Source organism: Trichoplusia ni, chromosome 27, assembly GCF_003590095.1.
Source record: "Trichoplusia ni isolate ovarian cell line Hi5 chromosome 27, tn1, whole genome shotgun sequence".
Taxonomy (NCBI): Eukaryota; Metazoa; Arthropoda; class Insecta; order Lepidoptera; family Noctuidae; genus Trichoplusia; species Trichoplusia ni.
Window position 1 is genome coordinate 3472838 of NC_039504.1, and position 24331 is coordinate 3497168.

Sequence of the window (24331 nt, forward strand, 5' to 3'; positions counted from 1 at the left end):
ATCCTTATAAAAACAAAGCCTTCACGATTTTATGACCAAAAACTTTCAGCTTTAACCCTTCTGAGGCTGAATTAAACCTTTATAATAACTGAACTGAAAAAATAAGCCTTATGAAAGTCAAACGTTAAGTAGACAATCACATTGTTTTAAGTTGAACGCGTAAATATTAAATCTTTTATTGTTAGACCCCAACTAAATACTCGTCGACAATAAGTCATCAAAAGCCCTAACGCTCCCTTTGAGATTTCATAATACAAGACAAAACAATGGAAAATAAAGATGCAAAAAACGTTTAGAAGAATCATCTTAGCCAAAAAACGATTCCAGTTTCACTGAAAAACACAACTTTTAAATCCAAAAGGAATTAAACGTCTCTACCTTTTACAGTAAAACAATCCTTAAAAACCTCGCTGTAAGAATGTAAATCGCTTGTGCTTTGAGAAATAAACTGATCTCACGAAACAGGAGCGCCGTAATAAGTACTCTCGCACATTCATCTCAAAAGGCACGATCCAAAACGTTAACACTAAACGTAGTGCGCTAAGCTATTATGAATCTTCCCTCGTTAACTGTAAGTTGATATTTGATTGTTAAGAACGTACAATGGGGTTTGTTACATTTCTAAAACGTAGTAAGTGGTCCTCGATGCTTTCGGAATTTGAGGTGTATTGTCGGTGGATACAATCGGAAATGGGTCAGTGGAGTGGGCAACGTTAACTTATTGAGAAAGAAAGCGCTGTCATAAATAGTGTAAGGCAGGAGCTAGTACATTTGTGGGGGATGGGGTGTCCCGGGGTAACATGTGGCAGTCGAGACCGAAAAATGGGCGGGTGGACACCCAGATAAATTGATAAAGTTGACGTGCGTTAACCTAATTTGTTATAAAGGTTTTTCTGGAGTACCCACGTCCATCGATGATGTGCAGGGACTCTACTTAATGGTTTACGACAGTAAGTAATACTGTTTTTGTCAATACCGGCTTAGTGAGTAAACAGATAGTTGTAGGCACTTTAGTCCTATATTTGTAGTCTTAACCAGTATTTATTATAACCAGTTGTCAAAAAGTTATTCTAACAAAAGGAAATTATTAAAGCTTTGGATCGGATTACGAACAACGCTTGCGACATTTTCCGGGTCAAAAAAAACCACACATTTTCTACACGGCGTGTCAGGTGCAGCTAGTGAGCAATAAAACAATGTAAGTCCGCACAATCCCGTATAAAGTACGTCGAATAAAATAACGTTGACCGTTTACATTACCGGGTCAAATGGTCGTCCATAAATCATGTAGTTCGTTTTGTATTGAGCTGTGAGCCACCGGACGTAATCCAAACGTGGTTCCGTTACTCCAGACTCATTATTTATCTTCCTCCTTAAGTAAGTGCGATATATTTTATACAAAACAACATTATTGGAGTGGTTGAGTATTCGGCTAGATTACACCGCGAGGTGATTAATGATGTTATCTATTTAGAGTAAACATTAATACATTAGGGTTTGTTTTAATGGAGAAGGTGACAATTGGACAATTGATTCAAGTGATCGTTTTCAACCTTCTTTTTTGGTCCTCTATGGACACCAAAATACTGCATATAAAAACGGATAAGGTTCGCCCAAATGCCACTTCAGAATGTTATGTTAAACTCCATCTACTTGTAAAACCAACACATATACGACTAAACGGGACTATAAAGCTGGTCAGTTTTATTATTTCGTTGGTAAGTATAACGTCTTTTGAAATAGGTTTTAGTCTGCAAAGCAAACTGAATTTAATTATACAGAAATTTTGTTAAGAATAATACTTTTTAAGAACAAAATCGTACCACCGATTTCAGATAAAAGCTAGTAAGCGAAACTTGATGAAATTTTTATGAGACCAAATAACAGCTATTTCACGTTAAATGAAAAAAGAATCAACAAGATCTGTTCATCCAGACCGAATTTCTGAGGTAACAAACATAAAAATTACAGACGAATTGAGAACCACCTCTTTTTTTAAGGTGGTTGAATTAAAATAATACAAAGTCTCTAATATTATGCTGGTTAAATAAGAGGTTAAGTGGTACTTTTGACCTAACCAGCTGACCACAAAACAGACCACGTGGCTTTAGCAGTCACTGTTGAAATTAACTGGAACACATGTTTATTTTACATATTAATGAATACATAATAAGTATATGGTGTAATTTGTCTAATCAACAAATACAACCTTGGGCAGCTTGTGCTATGTTGTCCACATTTATAATAGATAGATATCACTCCTTTGTTTATACAATCATTTGTTACTGGACGCGTTCTTGCACGCCTGCCTGTCCGTTGTAGCTGCAAAAACAGTACCCTCCTTTCATGAGGCGGATAAATATCCGATATGTTGCCTATATGTTAATCCAATGTGTCGAGCAGGTGAAACCGGTTTTGCCGTGATGAGATAACAAACAGAAAGACAGTAACGTACTTTCGCATTTATAATATTAATGTAATTTAGAATATTGAAACATAGAAGGAAGGGGAAGGGAAGTATAAACATAATACCCACATGATAACTCAGTACTTGTCATGGAAGTAAGAAAAGGGTAGGGGTTAATAGCCCCTTGGCCCGGCTTATCCCGGCCGACTGGCAAGTACGTATTGTGGAATCGTTACCGAAGGAAGAATACGGTAAGCTCACTTGTAACAGAAACAAAGGAAAGGATTATAATGTACTTTACTGTAAAATGAGCGACTACATGTTACTAAATTGAATGATTATGCACTATAAAGTACGAAGATTCAATCGTGATACCAATGCTACGCTTTACTTCGAAGATTATTGTCCACTTTGAGCAAAGTATTTTATAAATAAAGTAGCTGTTGCCTGCGACTTCGTCCGCGTTGTTAAAAGATATAAGACAAGTTATGATTTGTATCTGCCCTGTTTATTGCACATTTTCCATTGTATCTTCGCGCCTATTAGTCGCAGCGTGATGGTTTATAGCCTAAAGCCTTCCTCGATGAATGCTCTATTCAACACAAAAAGAATTTTTCAATTTGAACCAGTACTTCCTGAGATTAGCGCGTTCAAACAAACAAATAAACAAACAAACAAACTCTTCAGCTTTATATAGTAGTATAGAATATAGATTAGGACTAATAATGAGGTTATAAAACACAATTTTCTTCACATTAAAATTTTAAGATATCAGGAACTATGTTTCAAAAGTTCTAACTAGCTTATAAATCGATAAATAATTTGATTATGTTCAAGTTTCAAGTCACGTTGCCGCCTAACTTAAAAACTGAAATATTATTTCAGGAGGTTATTAATAAAGTTTTATAATAGATCATGTTTGTGCTTCCTTTTTCCTTCATATACTAACTATAAGTTATATTGAGACGTTGTTATTCACGATACAGCAAATAACTTGATTTATGTAAGGATTCCATTACTAAGGGTGATGAACTTTACTAAAATCATGTTGTTTCTCATTGAAAATATGGTAAAAGGAACATAAAATCAGAATATGTTACCATGTGGTGGCCAGATTGGACAATTTATTACAAATTAATATTATTATAATTACTTATTCAAAGTATATATTTTACTTCCTAAACATTCTTAAAGCATCTCTAGAAAGAAAAATAAAAACCAAAATGGAATCTGAAATCAATTGTTTCTTCACGGAAAGAGCCCCGTAACAGGAAAATTAATAATCTTTTGGAATAAAAATAAATTAAAAATTAAAGTTTTGATACACTTGAAGCTTCACCAAATTAATTAGGCAATATAACTCGTGTTGAAGTAAATTAAGACGTTAGTACAGAGTACGAGCGAATGTGGGTACGTGACCCGCTGAGCTTCTGAACTAACGCGGTGAGAAATAATTCAAGGGGTAGTGCGACCATATAGGGGATGGGAGTTGAGGTGTTCAGTAAGTACTTTGGTAATTGAGAGCTGTCCTATATTTGTGTCATGATTTTGAAAGATTGAGGCAAACGTTTTTTTATGTAGATTTGTTTGCAAAAACTGTCTTGTTTTATCTATTTAACGAACCATGTAGAAGCAATCCGACATAGAAATCCTGCGATGAATCTTTTTAACAACAAATTACCATTTCAATTATTCTGTGCGTGTTTGGGTCCATTAGTCACATAAAAACTTAAGTGTTTGCTTTTATTCTTCCGGTACATTACTGAAAAATTGTTGTTGTAATAAGATTACAAACTGAAAAATGATCAAAGTAAATGACAGTGAACTCAAACAGAAACATCAAATGGTACAACTTGTCTTCATAAATAAAAGACGAGGGCTTAAAATGTCTACTCATATTTTTCCATGTCAAAGAGCCAAAAAATCTTTGCATAGCAAATGAACAATCGGAAGTTCAAACAAAAGCTACGAAACTCTAAATAAAAAATGGATGCTGAAAGTAAAGCCGCTGTCAAAAACACGAATTTAGTTAGGAGCGTTCCGGAAAAAGAACAAATAAATAATATTGTTTCCTAATAGAAAAAAACAGAGTGAAATAGTATGTCGTAAAACCAACGCGGTGTACTAGGCGCACAGACATAAAAGGAGTTTCCTTTCTGCATACAAAGTTGTAACAATCGAGACGCAACACAATGATACATGTCTCTCCCTTACAATCGTTAGACACGGGTATAATGCTGTCTCGCTCGCTGACACGTCCTTCCTGAGACTATAATGGACATCGCGAGGGACGGCGGAGCTGATAGTATCGGATCTGAGGGTTGTCAGAGAAATTCTATGCTGGCTGAATGGGTTTGGTGTCAATGAATATATCTGCATCATTGTGTTCAGCTAACACGAGATATGGTATGAAAGGACTCTACAAAATGGTGCGCTTGAAAGTGTCATTAACGTTGCGAACTTTCCAGTACCGGCGGTACGGAATAATAGTGACAGAGATAATAATCTCTCCTAGTCCTAGCATAGAAACGTTGAAAGTATTCATGACATGACATGTGAAGATGGTTACCTCCGTAATTTTATTTAAAAGAGAGAATTATAATCAAGTCGAGTATAAATAAGGTTTTGAATAACCTTTGCAAAGCCCGTTTACTTCAAAGTTAGCAGTTTTATCATATAGCCTATTATTCACTGCTTGATGTTTAAAACAATATTGTTTCATAGTACATATTTTTCACTTTTTACTTAAATTTAATATGCCAACGAAAACAGACCAATCAATAAATTAAATGAAAAACATCGACATCGAAAACAACAAAAACAAATCCAACTAGCAATCCACTTAATAATTCTTAACCTAACTAACTCGATACGAGTCGAAAAAAGGTTACGATTCCCGAGATCATACGGAATATCGAATCAGTTAACGTTCCTTTCAACTCATAACCCAAATCGATCGTAAAGATAAAAGATACGAAGCAACACATCATTACTTGTAACGGCCCCAACGAGACGTCAAACATCGCCATCTTTCCCGCTCCGCAAATAATGTTCAGAATATTAGATTTACAAGATTATTGAATTTGGATAGCTTTCCCTATATCTACTGATTTATCTGTGACTTGTCACATACTTGATACTTTATCCCGTCTTATACATATATCTGAGTAGCGAAGTCAGGAAAGTTAAGGAAAACGTTCGTAGTAAACATGTTTTTCTTTATGAGGAAAAGTTTTACAATGGCCCGATAAATTCTTTTAGTTGCTTTTGACCTGAATGATAGAGATTTGGTTCGACGTATTCAAGTAACAGGGTTAGCTGACTAGTTGGTTTAGCGAGGTCATTAAATGAAAATCACAAATAATGCGGATTTTGTTTTGTTGCTACAACTAATCGACTCTTTATCATGGCAATTTCTTTAACATTCATGCACGTCTTTTATTTATTTCATTGCCATCATCTCTCTTTCACCTTTTAGCTTATCTAGCTAGTAGCTATCTTTGTATAGATTTATTTTGACGGCATTTTTGGTTAAATCCTGTCTTCGAAAAAGAAATGTATTAAACAAAAACCTTTTCAATAAACCCCGATAGAATTTCATTTATAGAATTCTTTGCTGCATATCTTAACAGTCCAATATTCGGAAAGCTAATATAAATCTTATGCGATGGGCTTAAGGTCCTTATTTGGAGATTTTTGATATGTAGAAATGCTATTATCGGCCAGTACCATGTGATATTGAATTTAACCTACGTTAACACCTGTCCGAAATGACATAGCCATGTAATGGTGTTCTGGAAACGGCTCGCATGATGCAAAATATTTATAATGTCGCCGTTGTATAATTTTAATAAGTTAAGTAAATTAATTTGTAAATTCGACTGGTTTTTCAGTTTGGATAATACGTTGTATCATCTCAATTAATTTGACCTATGTTCTTCTGGCTGGAGTCAAAAAACTGTAACGCGTTATGCTAAATAAAAAATATAATATTAAAATTATGATAGATATTTCTTCAACGCGGTTGGTTTGCGATCTATATACCTACCAATCGAAAGCCATCAGTATTCAGGAGTATCCAATAAGATAAGAGAGAAAACATTCAGACTTATTCGCGAACGTATTCAGATAAAACCCGAACACGTTTCGTTGCTTAAAAGATTCTTTTTGCGAGAAAAAAATACATCCCTCACAAAATTAGATTCCCTTTCTCTCACTGTATGTATATTTCTTTGCTGCTTATCAGAATTGATCTCTCGCAGTTTAACCAAAACGCGTACGTGTTTTTGTAAATTATACAGTTTTACGCTATATTTTAAGTCTATACTTTTACGTTGTATACCACGAAATATTATTACGAAACGCTTTATTTATCTAACCTTACAGCAACTTCTATAAACCAATAAAATCATGTTGTGTGGTTCTTAAAACTATCTTTACGCAGCCCAAGGTTTCCAAAAATATCCCCAATGCAACTACCATATAAGCACCAGCATATGTCTGTCAAGTCGTATCAAGTGTTCAGTATCCTTCGACCCTCGTATCCCCCAGAGAGACCTTTCACTAGCCATTGGCACGGCGCCCTGCTTCACCCCTTTTCGTCCGATAACGACGCCGCCATCTGCGACCAACGTAATTCTCCTATCGGTTATTATCAGCCATTGTTATTTATCTCATAGATTTTATAGCTGCGGTTCGTTTAATGCTGTGTTGACTATATTTCGTCCTTATTGGAGTTTAAAAAATGAGAATATATTTCAATGTCTTATCAGGTTGCAGTTTTGTTTGAAAGACGCGAGTTGTGGTGTTTAGAATTCACATTCGTCCGATATAATACTTAAAGACTGCTCATTGTTTCTATTACGAATTTCTACTATCCTTGCCACGAAGTCGAAAGAACCTAACTAAAATCAGTAGAGCCCATAAAAAAAATGTTCAAATTTCAATGACACCTAAAACAAAGGAATCACAAACTAAAATCTGCACGTGCTGTACCACATTTACACTACAGCTAGCAATAACAAGCCATCAAGCAAGCGTAGAATGCCATCGTTAACATACAATTTGACATCCAATCAACACGTCTTCAAACAAAGTCTCGATATGCCATGGGAAATTGTATCATCGGAAGATCACCCAGCCCACATACGTCCCGAATAAAAACATGTCGATAGACACAGTTCGTTTCTATTGAAACAAAGCTTCATATCATGGTTGAAGTATCGGGACCCGCGAGTCCTCGGTTGACTGCAGGCTTGTTAGCTGCGGACCTACGGTTGTTTTATTCAAAGCTGCCGTCACTAGTAACGGGCTGTTATTTTTAGTAGTTTGTCGATTCAACGGTCCATTATAATGTCGCATCGCGTGACCTATTTATGTCAGTTTTGTAACGTTTATGCAAGTTTGGTAGTTTATGTATATGTTTATGGTTGCTGTCGTGGACAAACGAGTAATATGTAAGCAAACTCTTAAAAATGCTGTTTACACGATTTCAGTTCTATATAATCGTTTTAACCATTTCTTAAGATTCTAATATGCTAGTCTTAAATGGTAATCAAATCTATTTATAACAATGGTTCCTAGCTTTCTTTAGTTTCATCTCATGTACCAAGTAAGTAGATGTTATACGCCTAGATACACAACTACAACGTTAACCTGAAACGATTTAAAAAAAAATATGGACACGTATTGTTTCTTTTCTCCAAAAATATAATTGATCAACTTTCAGTGAATGGAACTTACGCGTGACGTCACTTTTGTGCATAAACTTGGTTTTACAAACATAGAAACCACATGCTACACACATGCATCATAAAGACACACAGACTTTTGTTCAGCGAAAAGCATTAGTCATCTTTATTATTATAAAAGGCACTCATAATTACAACAATGACAGCACAATTTTTTATGTAATTTACTGCACGACAACATATAACAATACCTATCTAAAGATTCTGAGCTGAATATTTTTTTTAAATGCGGACAACATCACATACATTGTTCTGAACCCAAAGTAAGTTGCTAAAGCACTTGTGTTATGGAATTCAGATACAACGAAGGTACCACAAACACATAGACCCGAGACAATGTAAAATTGTGAATTTTTACATTGACCCGACCGAGGATCGAACCTGGGACCTCAGAGCTAGCGACACCTTGAAACCGGTGCTCACGCCTCTCGACCACGGAGGTCGTCATATGATCTGCAGTATATTCTTATAAGGCTCTCATATCGAGTGTGGTGTGAATCGGCAGTTATCTCGAGATCTAGAGCTGTCGGTGTTCGTGCTCTATGATGCATCAGCCCTTTAGCTGCCAAGGTTTGAGACCACTTTAAGACTTTTGATCGAATGACAAGAGTGTATCTTCAAATTTAAGATGGATTGGAAAATTTTCAGTAACGATACATATTTTATTTAAAATCACCCATGGAATGTTACATTTTGAACTGATTGTGAGGATGATCTAGTATTATAATAGTTTTTTTGAGGCGGATTGATATTTTTTTAGGAATTTTGTCTCGCCCCCACGACATGCGTTAGCTCATCAGAACTCCTGTTGAGTCGAAAATTAATTGGGCAATCCCGATAAATACGCATGTGAACATACTTATAAACTGTAAGTCTAGTTTATCAGTTTTCGAATAACTGCTAACCTTCTTAAGATGATACCCAGGAATAATTTGTATGTGTAACAGAAAAAAAAAGGAACAATGAATATAAACAAGATCTTCGTTAAACAGAAAGGTGACATATACCTCTGGGATGAATATGCTCGCTAATATTCCACAAATAATGAACAACGCACCATTAAAGTCATTAGACAGAGTCGCGGTCATAGAGCAAACACTACACCGCAATAATAACTGTCACTAATTAACACGAGCACTGTGACACACTGTCGAGATTGTGTGCTGTGAGAACGAAATAGTATTTGGCTTTTAAATTCACTAATGATGTCACAAAAAAAATATTTCTTCAGTTGGTTAAAAAACTTTGCTGATGTTCTGCTAAAGTATTTTAGTTGCAATGAAACATAAATGATGCTTATTTACGTCATTAAGTATAAAACTTTCACCTATACCGAACCAAAAATAATTGAGTTTGTTATAAATGTTGGAGTCGTTCTCCGGCCATTCTTGTACCATTTTAGTATCTATCTTTTACTTACTTTACTACCTTACTTTTTACCATCTTTTCCTTAATTTTTAGACTCATTCTTCCACTTAGTCAAATTACATTTTATGTTCTATTTATTTGACCTACTGTTACACTGATACATTTTTAAAATATGTTTCGCGAAGGGCTTCACAAGTATTTAATTCAGTGGGAACATTAAAAACGTCTATGCTCGAATCAAACATTTCTGAATTACACAACTGCCTGTCCCATGCAGGAATCGCTCTCTATAAACTGGGTAACTTGGACCACTCGGCTATGTGTGCAGTCAAATCTATCTACCAGTATTACTCTATTGAATAGTTGTACACTTCATCAGGCACCAGCGGCAGACGACCATGGGCACAAACACCGTTGTCACTGTGATTAGCGTTCAGTAGCCGTGACAACCTCAACAATAGGTTAATTTCCCGTGGCCGTATACCTAGCTCTCAATTGTGCAGTATGCTTTGTTCTTGGTAAAGTACGTTCTATGTTGTCTAGGTGTATCATGCTTAGTCTTGTTCAAGACTGATGAAATTACTTAATAGGTATACGATTTTAATTGACTTGAATATTAAATGAGAGATAACAGCAGTAACTTTTGGACATAAATACCTATAAGCAGAATAATTATTTAATACGTATAGCCTTATTATTTTACACCGAAAATTAAATTGTCAAAATGTAAGTTATTCACTGGCCTATCCTAATTAATACTTCATTTCATTTTTTAGTGAAATAAATAAGTATTATCAATCTAATTTTAAAGGACAAAGAACATACAACAAATATACTCCTACACTAAGCAATAAACATTAAAATTCGTCGTCAGCATTCATCTACAGAACACAATTCTAGGCCAGTATTGGAAAGGGATAAATGTATTACATCCGACGTTGCCACAACGTTATTTTTACGATGTAACCTCACAAAATCGATAGCCTGAAATATGGGCTATAAAACGCAGAATGGACGAAAGTACTGACTTGTCAATCGGAGTTCTTTCAACCGTATTTGCGAGCATAATCCGTCAACGTTACTGAAGTTGATGATTTTTAGTGCTATTTTAAACTGTATGCTGTAAATCTAGTTAATCATTGACAATTTCGCTTTGACCTAATTCACGTAGATTCTCAGTATTGTAAAATTGACCATTTCCAGAGGTTTTGAGTAGGTAGGTACTTATCCAATAATCCAACACAATGATACCGTTTCAGATTATGTCATAGTATGCCAACACCGCTCGGCAAAAATAGTCATTTCCCTTGTAAACCATTAAGGAAAATTCCTGTTTACTAAATAGACGCTGACGCCGAATGTTGTAACAAATATTCAAATAACATAAAGCAAAACATCGTACATTGAAACGCATTTAAATATGACTTTCAACACAGTTACCTAACGAGATTAAGCCTACCAAAATACGTGTGACCCAAATGGATACTGATCTTGCCTTCACTAATACTCAATGTTTGTAACTCCGCTCGTAAATATAAAAAGGTCGTAAATACAAATAAATAAACTTTCTAAATTGGCCCCAGAGCCGTGCCCTTGTAAATGCCAGCACAGATGGTCCAACTAAAGAAACTTTGTACGTACATTTCTATCGAGATTTGTTAGTGGAGTTTTCCCGATAAATTCGTGGGTGTTAAGTAAGCCAGTCATGGTAGAAACGAATATTCATCTTAGTCAGCGCTGCACTTAGCAGCCATCTTCCTTCATTGTAGGTGTAATCTGCCTTCCATGTTTTAAGTTTATGCGCTTGAGAATCTGCCTTTACTTTGGTTAAAGCTTTCCTGTATTTCTTCCTATTCACTTCGTCTATTCACCATGTGTGTGACGTTAATTGCTGTTTGAAGTTTAACTAGGTGAAAGCTATCTTTATTTGTGATGATCGAAATCAGCGAATCCAGGACAAAAAAATGTTACTGTACTTAGAGTAAGCCCCATAAATTAAGCAGTATCCTAAAAGTCATTAGACATATGAGAGCGTAAAATTTCATAATCACTAAAACACAATTTGCAGAAAAAATCTACAGTTTCCCATGTCAGCATTGAGGTTCTAATAAACGATCTTCTTAGACCTTATTTTAATATTACTCGAGGAACTCAAAGGGCAGGTATAGTAGGTAAGGGTAAAAATACCGAAGTTAAGGGTGTATTTTATTTTGACGAAAGGACACGCCTGTTCATTGATACGAAGTTAATTTTGAATATCATCGCATGCTTGTCCTTTGATGATGAGAAATCCTTGAGATTTACGGGTGTTCTGATATTGAAGATTTTTTTATTAGTCTTAACGAAAAAATTTGCTATCTGTGTTAAACCCTAATGGGCGTCATGTGTCTGTCAGTGATTTTGGTCTTGAAATATAATATCTTTTGAATAAACTTTTTTATAAGCCTCTTGATCAAACTACTTTAATCTGAAGCATTTTGCAATCACAATTTACTTTCACAAAGCCTTTGTTTTGAGCCTTACAAATATTCAGATAACATCAAGGGTATCACAATACAAGAGATGCTTAAAATGGTATCGTGACCTTTACAAAGGTACATATTAAGACACAAAGGACGTTACCAACAACTTTTGGCTTTCACACACATCTTGATTATCCGGCCAGAAGTTCTAAACAGCAGACAACAGACTTCAAAGATATAATTAACACATTTAAGACTGACTTGTGCAGACAAACTACTTGCCAAAGAGCTATTAAGGTCACTGTTCTGTTTGCCGAAAACGTTGCACGTACTACTGAGTCACTGGCTTTGTAAGGAGGGAAACAAAGTGAGTTATCTTGTTCTGTTTTACCTTTGCACGAAAAACTTACTGACATGGTTTAAAAACTCTATGAAGGCAAAAATAACCGTCTGAGGCTTTTTACTACTTCAAATTGTTATCAAACGACGACGAAAATTTTTGAGACATTTAAACTACCCCCGCATTTTTCGGTTTCTGAAGCAACGAGTGACAATGCCAAGTGCGATACGACTGCTCAGCTAAATTTAATTTCCGTCTGTTGTCGTGACCCCCTAAATAGAGCGACGCTTCTCAAGTGCAGTGGTGGACAGGCCTTAGATAGAATGTTGTTTACTTTTACTGTTTACGTCGATTCAATTAACAGTGGCGCCAATGGAGTTCTGTGTACGTTTCCAAGTTTCGTGTTTGTACAATTGTTTGTGTTATTAGTTATGATTGCTTTACAGGTATAGATAGGAATGTATATACGCCTTGTCTCATCAAAGTACCTGATCAATAATCCTTTTATTTCAGAGCAGGTTACATAATAACATACAAAGCCTCCATGCAATCTTATTCTTCACACCCAACGACGAAATTAAATTCATTTGTAATACAACACAATCTCATTAAGCATCTCAATTTCTGTCGTCATTAACACGACTCGTAACAACAACCAGCGATAATATCACACAATATTAAATTTAAACTGCTCGCAAATATGTATGAAGTAGCGTCGGCAGCCACATAAATCTAGACGCATCCAAGAGTAATGTCTCTCACTCCGCTGTGAAGGAGGACACCCCCTCGTGACGCCCCCGGGAGGGCAAATGGGTGCCATCCAGAGGTGTACGGTCGATGAAATTTTTAAAGGCTCTTAGCCGATAGGTATTTTTATTGGATCTCGGTACGGATAAAATATGAGCACGGGTTGAACGCGATTTAAGTTGTTTTGTATTTTAGATTTCTCGTTGAAAGTGAGCTGTGCTATGGGGAGGAAACTACAATGTGTAGTTTAATATTTCTATTTTTATTACGTGAAGTTTATGAGTACTTTTTAATTTAACTTTTTATTGGCTTTCGTCTTTATTCATTGAAATAAACTTCTACTCGTACATAAATCGTAATAAACTTTCAGAAAACCACCACAACAATAAAGCTATGTAGCATAAAATAACAATGTAAAATTAATTAATTATGAACTAACACCAGTAGATCACATGACGATAAAAGTGGGTCGCAGTAGCGAGATTACCTCGACACGATATTATTACAGGTATGCAAGTCATAGCGCTGCAAACTTGTGCCAGCTTAGCCAAGATATATTGCGACAGCTTGATCTATGCTGCAGAATATCAATGCGGCTGTAGACTACAAAAATTTGACGTATACTCAGGTGAGTTTATCGGAATTTTCAGATAGAATGTTTCGAGACAACCCTGTTTATCAAAAATAGCTTACACTGGGTTTTCAATAACTCAGTATCAAGTACAGTGTCTACATGAAGTATTTCTTCCTTTTTATTCGATGCAAATTCCTTTCCCTTATTGTTTTTCCGTGTTCCTTTAATACCTTGAATCTATAATCTTGTTTGTTCAGTAACTATTGCTAACATTAAAGCATCTGTCATTGAATTAGTCTAATTTTTTCAAAAAGTGTGGGTATATCCCTTTGTTGCCATCAGTACACATCACTCTTAATCCTTCAACAATCCCTAAAGCTAGCCTTTCAGGGGATTGGCCTAAAACTGCAATAGACCGGAAAATATGGAACGGGAAGGCGAGCCCAGAACACTATAGGCTCACAATAATAATAATAAACTTTCAACGGTTGCAGACATTTTCCCGCACAAAGGGTACGCAGACACAAAGGACGCATGGCGGCGTAAGCCAGCGGACCGAGTTCACCGGCACTTGAGACATTATGGAAGATAGACAGAAGGTTTAGCACACTGATGGAGGTTTGGAAGAAAACAGTTGTAACTATCCTAAAATTCCATAGATTATCATTGTAAACAGCGTACGAACTGCTAATAAACGCTGAGAAATGTGTTAAGATCTTGTTCCATATTTGCGATGCAAAAATTTACCGAATACAAAAAGTAGAAGGAAATCCAATGGTGGATCACATTTTTTGTAGTTCTTTAGGTGCTGTGACTAATATAAAATGTATTTCATAAATATTCTTTCTGTAGAACAGGCAAAACGAGAAGCTAAAACTGCCCATAACCATTACAAGTCCAAAAATAACCTACGTTTTCCACACTTAACTATAAAATGTAAACAATTATTTGAGCGTCACATTCTATAGAATGTAAAAGAACCCTTAGCTGTGTGAAGGGTAGAGTACAAGTGACAAGTTTGTTACTTGCTCGCCTGCAGTACACGTTGTCCGTATGCTTACAACGCTCCAGGGCATTACCAGTTACACAGGGAACAGGACATGTGTTGTGTGCTCTATGATAGCTGTACGGGATCTAGGGGAGTACGCTTGTTTGTTGTTATAAAGATTTCCGAAAAATATGTAGAACGTCGTACTATGTGTGAAAATGAAAAGTATTTTTTTTGACACTTCGTTTTTTATTTTTGATGTTGAATAAGTATTAATTTTGTCTACATTTAAAAAAAATTCAATGCTGAATATTTAAACTTGGTCACAAACTACAGGAACGCTAGAATAAGTAAATCAGCTCGGTGTCGGCCTAAAGCAAACCAATCAATGATTTATTTAACCTACCACAAAATTCAAAGATGGAAGTTCCATTTTACGATTCGCCACCGGAATACTTCACGGTATAAATATTTAAAACCGTTATTGGTACACCAAGCTCTGCCATTAAGAGTTGCAGACCCACGAAGTTCAAAGATAAACATTTTTAAATGTTCAATAAACTTCGGAAGAAAGTTCTCGAATCTTAAATTTACACAGCGTTTCTCTCGACGGGGCTCACTTATTCGATTCGAGCGTCCTACTTTTCCAATATTCAAGCAAGCGAGAATTTTGAAGCTGTCCAATTTTCGAAGTTATACGTGCTTATGTGTCGCTGAGTTGTGACGGAATCTGGGGTTTCAGCAAAAACACAGTTTGATCCGGAGTTATGGCAATGCGCGCTTTTGGACCACAAGATTTTTTTTATATTATTCGCATAGTAACTATTTCGTTGTGATTCGATTTTTTAAACTTTAGGTATGAGAAACTTCCTACCATACCTGATGTTGTAAACGTTATGCAACAAATAAGTACCTATTTTCTCAGCCTAGCTAATGGTCTAGATAACACAAACATATTGTAGTGTTGTATACTTCAGCACCTTTTACATAGACCCTTCTAATATAATTCCATGTAAAAGAGAATCGAGAACCTTTTGCAAATAATAAATCGAATTACCATTTCGAGGCTCTTTTACTGAAAACCCGACCCTTCTCGGCCAACCTGAGAATTAAATCGAGTTTATTATGATCAGACACCACACTTAGATAGCAATCGTGTACTCATTATGTATGAGAACACGTACCTGCACGTATTTCTTAACTTTCTAATAATACATTCTTAGCTTTTCTTCCCTTAAGGTACGTATATATGTTGAATAATACGGTAATGTACGCGCATATGTACTTACTGGATTAAAATTAATGACGAAAGAAGAAATCTAAGTCTTTTTGATCAATTTGACTTATTTCTGACAAACACTTCAAATATATACATTCTGAATGGTTTTGTGTAAAAACAAGTAAATTACTAAGTAAAATTGTTACCGTGAAATAACGTTATACTAGTTCAATCCTTATCCTTACATATTATAAAACAAAGTCCCTCGCCGCGTCTGTCTGTCTGTCTGTCTGTCTGTTCGCGATAAACTAGAAAAGTACTGAACGGATTTTTATGCGGTTTTCAACGATAGATAGAGCAATTCTTGAGGAAGGTTTTAGTGTATAATAAGTTTAGGTTTTGTGTAAACTGACGATATTACAGCGATATTAGTTAAACATGTCGGAAAAAATTAAGCCATTCGAGAGCTTTCATCGAGAACGCTGCCAAAACCTTTCGAGTTACAACAAAACAATGTATGGCAAGTTTGTACCTCTTTAATAGATCTACAAAAAAGTCCGCGGTGGTATATGTCTATCTTCCAAGGATAACCCACAATAACCATTTTTATGTGTTTTCTTAATACAGTAAAATTATTGGTTACTTACGAACCTCTTTTTAACAATACAGTATTAATCCTTATCCAAATAAATAAGTTAGATATATTATGCATGTAATATAGAACAAATTGCCTTTTACACTACGCCAAAAACGTAAATAGGTAATGAGTTATCGTAATATTAAAATCTCCGCGCGAGAAATTAAAAATCGATGAAACGTAGCGAAGATATCGTTGGCATCTATATACTAATTGTACTATATATATACTAATTACTATGTATATACTATGTATGTACTATGTATATACTAATTGTTTGTTTGAAAGCGCTAATCTCAGAAACTACTGGTTCAAATTGAAAAAATATTTTTGTGTTGAATATACCATTAATCGAGGGAGGTTTTAGGCTATATGTATATCATCACGCTGCGACCAATAGGAGCGAAGAAAAAGTCATAACTTATATCTTCTAACCACGCAGACGAAGTCGCGGGCAACAGCTATCCTTATCCTTATCCTTATCCTTATCCTTCCTTATCCTTACATATTATAAAACAAAGTCCCCCGCCGCGTCTGTCTGTCTGTCTGTTCGCGATAAACTAGAAAAGTACTGAACGGATTTTTATGCGGTTTTCAACGATTGATAGAGCAATTCTTGAGGAAGGTTTTAGTGTATAATAAGTTTAGGTTTTGTGTAAACTGACGATATTACAGCGATATTAGTTAAACATGTCGGAAAAAATTAAGCCATTCGAGAGCTTTCATCGAGAACGCTGCCAAAACCTTTCGAGTTACAACAAAACAATGTATGGCAAGTTTGTACCTCTTTAATAGATCTACAAAAAAGTCCGCGGTGGTATATGTCTATCTTCCAAGGATAACCCACAATAACCATTTTTATGTGTTTTCTTAATACAGTAAAATTATTGGTTACTTACGAACCTCTTTTTAACAATACAGTATTAATCCTTATCCAAATAAATAAGTTAGATATATTATGCATGTAATATAGAACAAATTGCCTTTTACACTACGCCAAAAACGTAAATAGGTAATGAGTTATCGTAATATTAAAATCTCCGCGCGAGAAATTAAAAATCGATGAAACGTAGCGAAGATATCGTTGGCATCTATATACTAATTGTACTATATATATACTAATTACTATGTATATACTATGTATGTACTATGTATATACTAATTGTTTGTTTGAAAGCGCTAATCTCAGAAACTACTGGTTCAAATTGAAAAAATATTTTTGTGTTGAATATACCATTAATCGAGGGAGGTTTTAGGCTATATGTATATCATCACGCTGCGACCAATAGGAGCGAAGAAAAAGTCATAACTTATATCTTCTAACCACGCAGACGAAGTCGCGGGCAACAGCTATCCTTATCCTTATCCTTATCCTTATCCTTCCTTATCCTTACATATTATAAAACAAAGTCCCCCGCCGCGTCTGTCTGTCTGTCTGTTCGCGATAAACTAGAAAAGTACTGAACGGATTTTTATGCGGTTTTCAACGATTGATAGAGCAATTCTTGAGGAAGGTTTTAGTGTATAATAAGTTTAGGTTTTGTGTAAACTGACGATATTACAGCGATATTAGTTAAACATGTCGGAAAAAATTAAGCCATTCGAGAGCTTTCATCGAGAACGCTGCCAAAACCTTTCGAGTTACAACAAAACAATGTATGGCAAGTTTGTACCTTTTTAATAGATCTACAAAAAAGTCCGCGGTGGTATATGTCTATCTTCCAAGGATAACCCACAATAACCATTTTTATGTGTTTTCTTAATACAGTAAAATTATTGGTTACCTACGAACCTCTTTTTAACAATACAGTATTAATCCTTATCCAAATAAATAAGTTAGATATATTATGCATGTAATATAGAACAAAATTGCCTTTTACACTACGCCAAAAATGTTAATAGGTAATGAGTTATCGTAATATTAAAATCTCCGCGCGAGAAATTAAAAATCGATGAAACGTAGCGAAGATATCGTTGGCATCTATATACTAATTGTACTATATATGTATATACTAATTACTATGTATATACTATGTATGTACTATGTATATACTAATTGTTTGTTTGAAAGCGCTAATCTCAGAAACTACTGGTTCAAATTGAAAAAATATTTTTGTGTTGAATATACCATTAATCGAGGGAGGTTTTAGGCTATATGTATATCATCACGCTGCGACCAATAGGAGCGAAGAAAAAGTCATAACTTATATCTTCTAACCACGCAGACGAAGTCGCGGGCAACAGCTATCCTTATCCTTATCCTTATCCTTACATATTATAAAACAAAGTCCCCCGCCGCGTCTGTCTGTCTGTCTGTTCGCGATAAACTAGAAAAGTACTGAACGGATTTTTATGCGGTTTTCAACGATTGATAGAGCAATTCTTGAGGAAGGTTTTAGTGTATAATAAGTTTAGGTTTTGTGTAAACTGACGATATTACAGCGATATTAGTTAAACATGTCAGAAAAAATTAAGCCATTCGAGAGGTTTCATCGAGAACGCTGCCAAAACCTTTCGAGTTACAACAAAACAATGTATGGCAAGTTTGTACCTCTTTAATAGATCTACAAAAAAGTCCGCGGTGGTATATGTCTATCTTCCAAGGATAACCCACAATAACCATTTTTATGTGTTTTCTTAATACAGTAAAATTATTGGTTACTTACGAACCTCTTTTTAACAATACAGTATTAATCCTTATCCAAATAAATAAGATAGATATATTATGCATGTAATATAGAACAAATTGCCTTTTACACTACGCCAAAAACGTAAATAGGTAATGAGTTATCGTAATATTAAAATCTCCGCGCGAGAAATTAAAAATCGATGAAACGTAGCGAAGATATCGTTGGCATCTATATACTAATTGTACTATATATATACTAATTACTATGTATATACTATGTATGTACTATGTTTATACTAATTGTTTGTTTGAAAGCGCTAATCTCAGAAACTACTGGTTCAAATTGAAAAAATATTTTTGTGTTGAATATACCATTAATCGAGGGAGGTTTTAGGCTTTATGTATATCATCACGCTGCGACCAATAGGAGCGAAGAAAAAGTCATAACTTATATCTTCTAACCACGCAGACGAAGTCGCGGGCAACAGCTAGTTAATTATAACAAGGATATAAAGAAGATATCTTCATCTCGCAAAAAAGGCGTCCGTGTAAACCTGCATCCTACGTGCACATAAATCCAAGGAGCACGTCGTAAGACCTTAAGCCCGGTCGCTGAGACCTCAAAGACGTATTGTCGCCCACTTTCCACAACAACAAACAGTTTCCTTATCCTTTACCTATAGGTTACTCCGATACAATCTTTGTGGGACTTTGTGCAGCTTAAGGGTTAGAAATAACTGTGTTTGAAAAAAACATATCATATTTTCTGATGAGATTAAATATGGAAATTGCTTGGCACGGACAAACCACTATTTATGCAGTAACAACCACCGGATATTCCGTACGCGGACTAAGGTACAACAGGCAAATAAAATAACAGAAATATAGGCCCATAACGAACGAAATTCATGCATCGTTTTGTTTATTATTTGTTCGTATAGTCGAGTGTATCGAATTTCAGAGTTATTTGTACTAGGTATACGTGAGGTTAGCTCCAAAACCAAAAATAAATATTCATCAATTCATCATAGTACAATGAACAAACACAGGAGGAAACTGCTGGTGATAACTAAGTATTTATCAAAAACAATCGCAATACCCATCGTATTTACGCTTCATAGTATCAGTCTCACTTTTACAGTTTCCACTGTTAATCTGTGTTATGGAGAAATGTGTGGGTTTAACCAACCCTATGTTGGTCTCCGTACATTAATTTCAATCGGGGTCTCCTCGTAAAATTGAATGTTATTGCCAACTCCGGTGACGATGCCAGTAAGGAAGGGCTTATACTGAGATTCATTATAAATGTAGTAGAGTTAGTTACGAGAAGATAGAGAAGGTTGTTTTCAAGATGTTGTGGAAGAAACAAACCTACTCTGTGCGACGTGTTCTTGGTTCGAGTCCCGAACTACCTGAGTTTCTACATGTGATTTGAATGTTAGTAAACCGCCGTGACACCAGGATTGAATGCCTGAGAGCGAGAGATGTTTTTTTTTTGAGAAAGAAAAAAAGAGACTTTTTCTTCTGCTTCATTATGAACTAGGTATAAGTTGTTGTGATGGTATTTCGAACGAATTGCAGTCGTTATTAAATTATATAGCTTTTTGTTCAAACAGGCAACTTAAATTTTACTGTCTGTTTCAATCGAAGTTGAAAAACACAATAATTATATTTTTTTTGTATATCTGCATTTATACTTCAAAGCTCCCGACTGCACTCCCCATGTCATTATCCGTCGCCGTAATGACGATTTGATCTCACATACGAAGCACCATGAATAATATATACGAGTACATGTACACAAATGTATACTGATTATGCTTAATATGAAGCTGTTTCGTAAGAAAAGGGCGGGAATAGCCATAAAGAGACATTACGTGTCGCTTTACGTCGCACTTAACCGTTAAGTATAAGATCAAGGATACACTTTGTACACGTGTATGCAACTTGAGACATTCTTAGAGGCCAAACAGAACCCCAGTAAAGTATAAAAGTAACAGAGGTTCTATTGGGCATGGTTAAAGAGTACTTAACCTAAAACTAGAACTCACCTAGAATTTGATCTCTTCGACGAGTCGTGTTTCTTCCCGCCTTGCAGATTGGGCAAGTCTTTCTGGCGTTTCTTGGTCTCCCTCCATATCCTGTAGTACAGTATACACATGACAGTCACTGGCACATAGAACGCCGCTATCGCTGTCCCGAACGTAATGAACTGGTTAGTCTCTATGAACTGAATATAGCACTCGTTAGGCGGGACTTTCCGCTCACCGTCTATGTACGGCCACGCGTAAATCCACGGCGGCCACAATATCAAACTGAACCCCCACGCACCGCCTATCATCACTGTGGCCCTGCGTGTAGTCCTCTTGGCCCTGTACGTCAACGGTCTCGTCACACTGAAGTACCTATCGAAACTGATGATGAGCAGGTTGAGCACGGAGGCGTTGGACGCGAGGTAGTCGAGCGCGAGCCACGTGTCGCACACATGCGGGCCCAGCGGCCAGTAGCCGTAGATGGTGAACATGGCGTACAGCGGCATGGAGATCAACCCCACCGCAAAGTCCGCGACCGCCAGCGAGAACAGGAAGTAGTTGCTAATGGTCTGCAGCTGCTTGTCGATCTTGAAGCTGATCATCACCATGGAATTGCCGACGACGGTGAGCACCGAGAGGACGCTGGCGATGATGGCGATGACGATCTTCTGCGCGAGACTGAAGGGGCTGCTGGGGAGGTCGGTGGTCTCCAGGTCCGTGAAGTTGGCCGAGTCGTTGAACGCGATGAGCATGCTGTCAACTGGGCGAGCTGCCGCCCGCGCCGACACCCACGCCCCGGCTCGAGCGCCGACCGAGCGCGCACTCGCCTGCACACACAACACACGCCAGTCACTATCGTGGCTCAACACACAAATGCAATACAAACAGGGATCACACATAACACATATCTACATCAAGCACACTCTATGCGAGCTAACAAACTCAGCGGGAAAAGTACACATAATATCTTCACTATTACATTTTGTATAAAATGAATCATATGATGTCAACTTGGGAAAAAAGTCCTCACTTTTGAAGTAGGAAAATGAATTTAAGCCTGCGGAAAAAATTAAATACACCTGTGTACCAGAGCGTGTGACATCCGCGATTGCAGTAATGACGGATGATTTATTTGAAATAGCAATAGAGTCCACTTAAGCGTTTTCCGTAAGATCGCTGCTATTGATAAGACTCATTGTATTCCTACGTATTTAATGGAGTATGTACATAAGTACTGGTATATCTGTATCACATTGTATGGATATGTTTTGTTGCATTTATTTTACCCATATTAATTAAAGGCTTCGTCAAGAGTCCTTTACTAACAGGTTAGTTTGTATTGTTTTTGGCATATTTGAATTTCATTTTAAGAATATAAACTTTTAAAAGATTTCATCGGTTGATGATAATGTCATAACTTAGAGAGTTAATTTGTTACGATAATTTGTTATTAAAAAGGAACACCATCTCTCAAAAACCTACAAATGATAAAGTTTTCTCCATAACCGAGATATTTTATTTCTGTTCCTTTCGCATAGTACCGACTCCTACACTCATTAGAAGGAATCAATCGAGAAATTGCATCACATTATCGCTACTATAAATACAGCGTTTCCCATCGCCATGGTTTCGATCAAAACATCTATCACATTCTGACAGGCAGTCAATACGATCCCGGTGACCTAGTTACCAACATTGTATATATTGTACACCAGTACGCAATAAATATAAGACGTTTATCGAACCAATACACGTACGGGATTTAAATCGTAATCCTAAGTACTGCAATGTGTAGTCTGAAAGGTTTACAAGGGAAAATATACCTTAGCAAGTTAGATATTAAGTTTCATTTGAATGCAGTATCTTTTTTGTGTTTGGTACAATTAAGTTTTGGTAAATTTCTGTAAGGATTTCTGTCGGAATATTAAGATTTATAGACACGATAAATTATAATTAATTGATCGATTATCCGAGTTTAAATAATGGATCTCAAAAAGTGCTGCGTTTTGAGTTCTGTTGTTTTTTTTGGTGTGGCATGCCTTAATCCTGTAGCCTAGCAGCTTTTGTATAAACTAGCTATATGTATATAGAAAAAAGATTAGACTAACTCTAATGGCGTTGAGCGTGAAGCTTACGCGTGCAAAGAGTAATTCAGAACTCCTATGGGAATGTATACTCCAAAACTACCCACCCTAATACAATGAAATTGATAGTTTATTGATGGCGAAAGAGCAGTGTTAATAAACCTTAATGATTTACTAAAAAGTATATTTCTAATTTCGAATTCATATACGAACCAAAAATGTAGTTAGGTAAGTGATTTTGAAATAGTACCTTTACCTTGAAATAACGTCAAGAATTGTCTAGATTTTCATCCCATCTCTGCATTGGTACGAACACGGACGGTACACTTTTCGGGAGGTACGTTTGGGACACGAGACCATTACTAAGGCCGGTCCCTGTCGACGCTCGATTTACCGATATTCTGTTACATTCTATTCTCTGTTTACTTAGCTATCTATGTATACATTTTTATTTTATTCTAGCTCAGAGTAAATAGCGAAAAGTTTCAAGCCTGTTTATATAACGCTTATGCTGACATTTTCCACAGCACGTGATAGTTGAAAATAACATAAACGGAAAATAATGCCTTTACAAATTATTTTTTGGTGGACTAAGTTGTATATATTGTATATATGTTATATATATGTTATATTGAGTAAACAAAGTACTATTTACTGTAAATCAACCTGACACTATGATTACTTCGCATCGCTTGGGTTTGCCCAAAAAAATAATATTTTGAGAGACAGTCTTAACAGGACTAATTCTACAGAACACAGGATTATACTATCGAACTTTCTATAATATATCTACCAAGACATTTCCCACACGTAATCCTTAAACATCTAACTATAGTTAACAAGGATTCAAAAACACCAGTCAAACAAGTCTTAAAACAGGTTCAATGGAAACGCCAAACAGACGAACTTCCAATTTGTTTGGGACAATTTTGTATGAGGGCAACACTGTAAATACACCTAACAATATTAACTGGATAAACAATGGCCGACAAAGGAGGTTGCGTTCGGTCTGCATCAGTTTACACACAAGTTTGAATTAGATTGGCTTAGTTAACTTCAGTGCATTACATGACTGTATGAGTGGTTTACGTAT

The 24331-nt window shown here is 36.0% G+C and overlaps 1 protein-coding gene across 1 annotated transcript in view; it reads right to left on the reverse strand.

Annotated features, from left to right (window-relative positions):
* The window catches only part of LOC113505952 (muscarinic acetylcholine receptor DM1), a 34226-nt gene extending 11761 nt beyond the window's left edge, over positions 1 to 22465 (reverse strand). Inside the window, exon 1 of the mRNA XM_026888838.1 lies at positions 21173 to 22465. Coding sequence (XP_026744639.1) covers positions 21173 to 22053 — 881 coding nt within the window. The 5' untranslated portion in view covers positions 22054 to 22465. The remainder of the gene's footprint in view (positions 1 to 21172) is intronic.
* Between the last annotated feature and the right edge of the window lie 1866 nt (positions 22466 to 24331).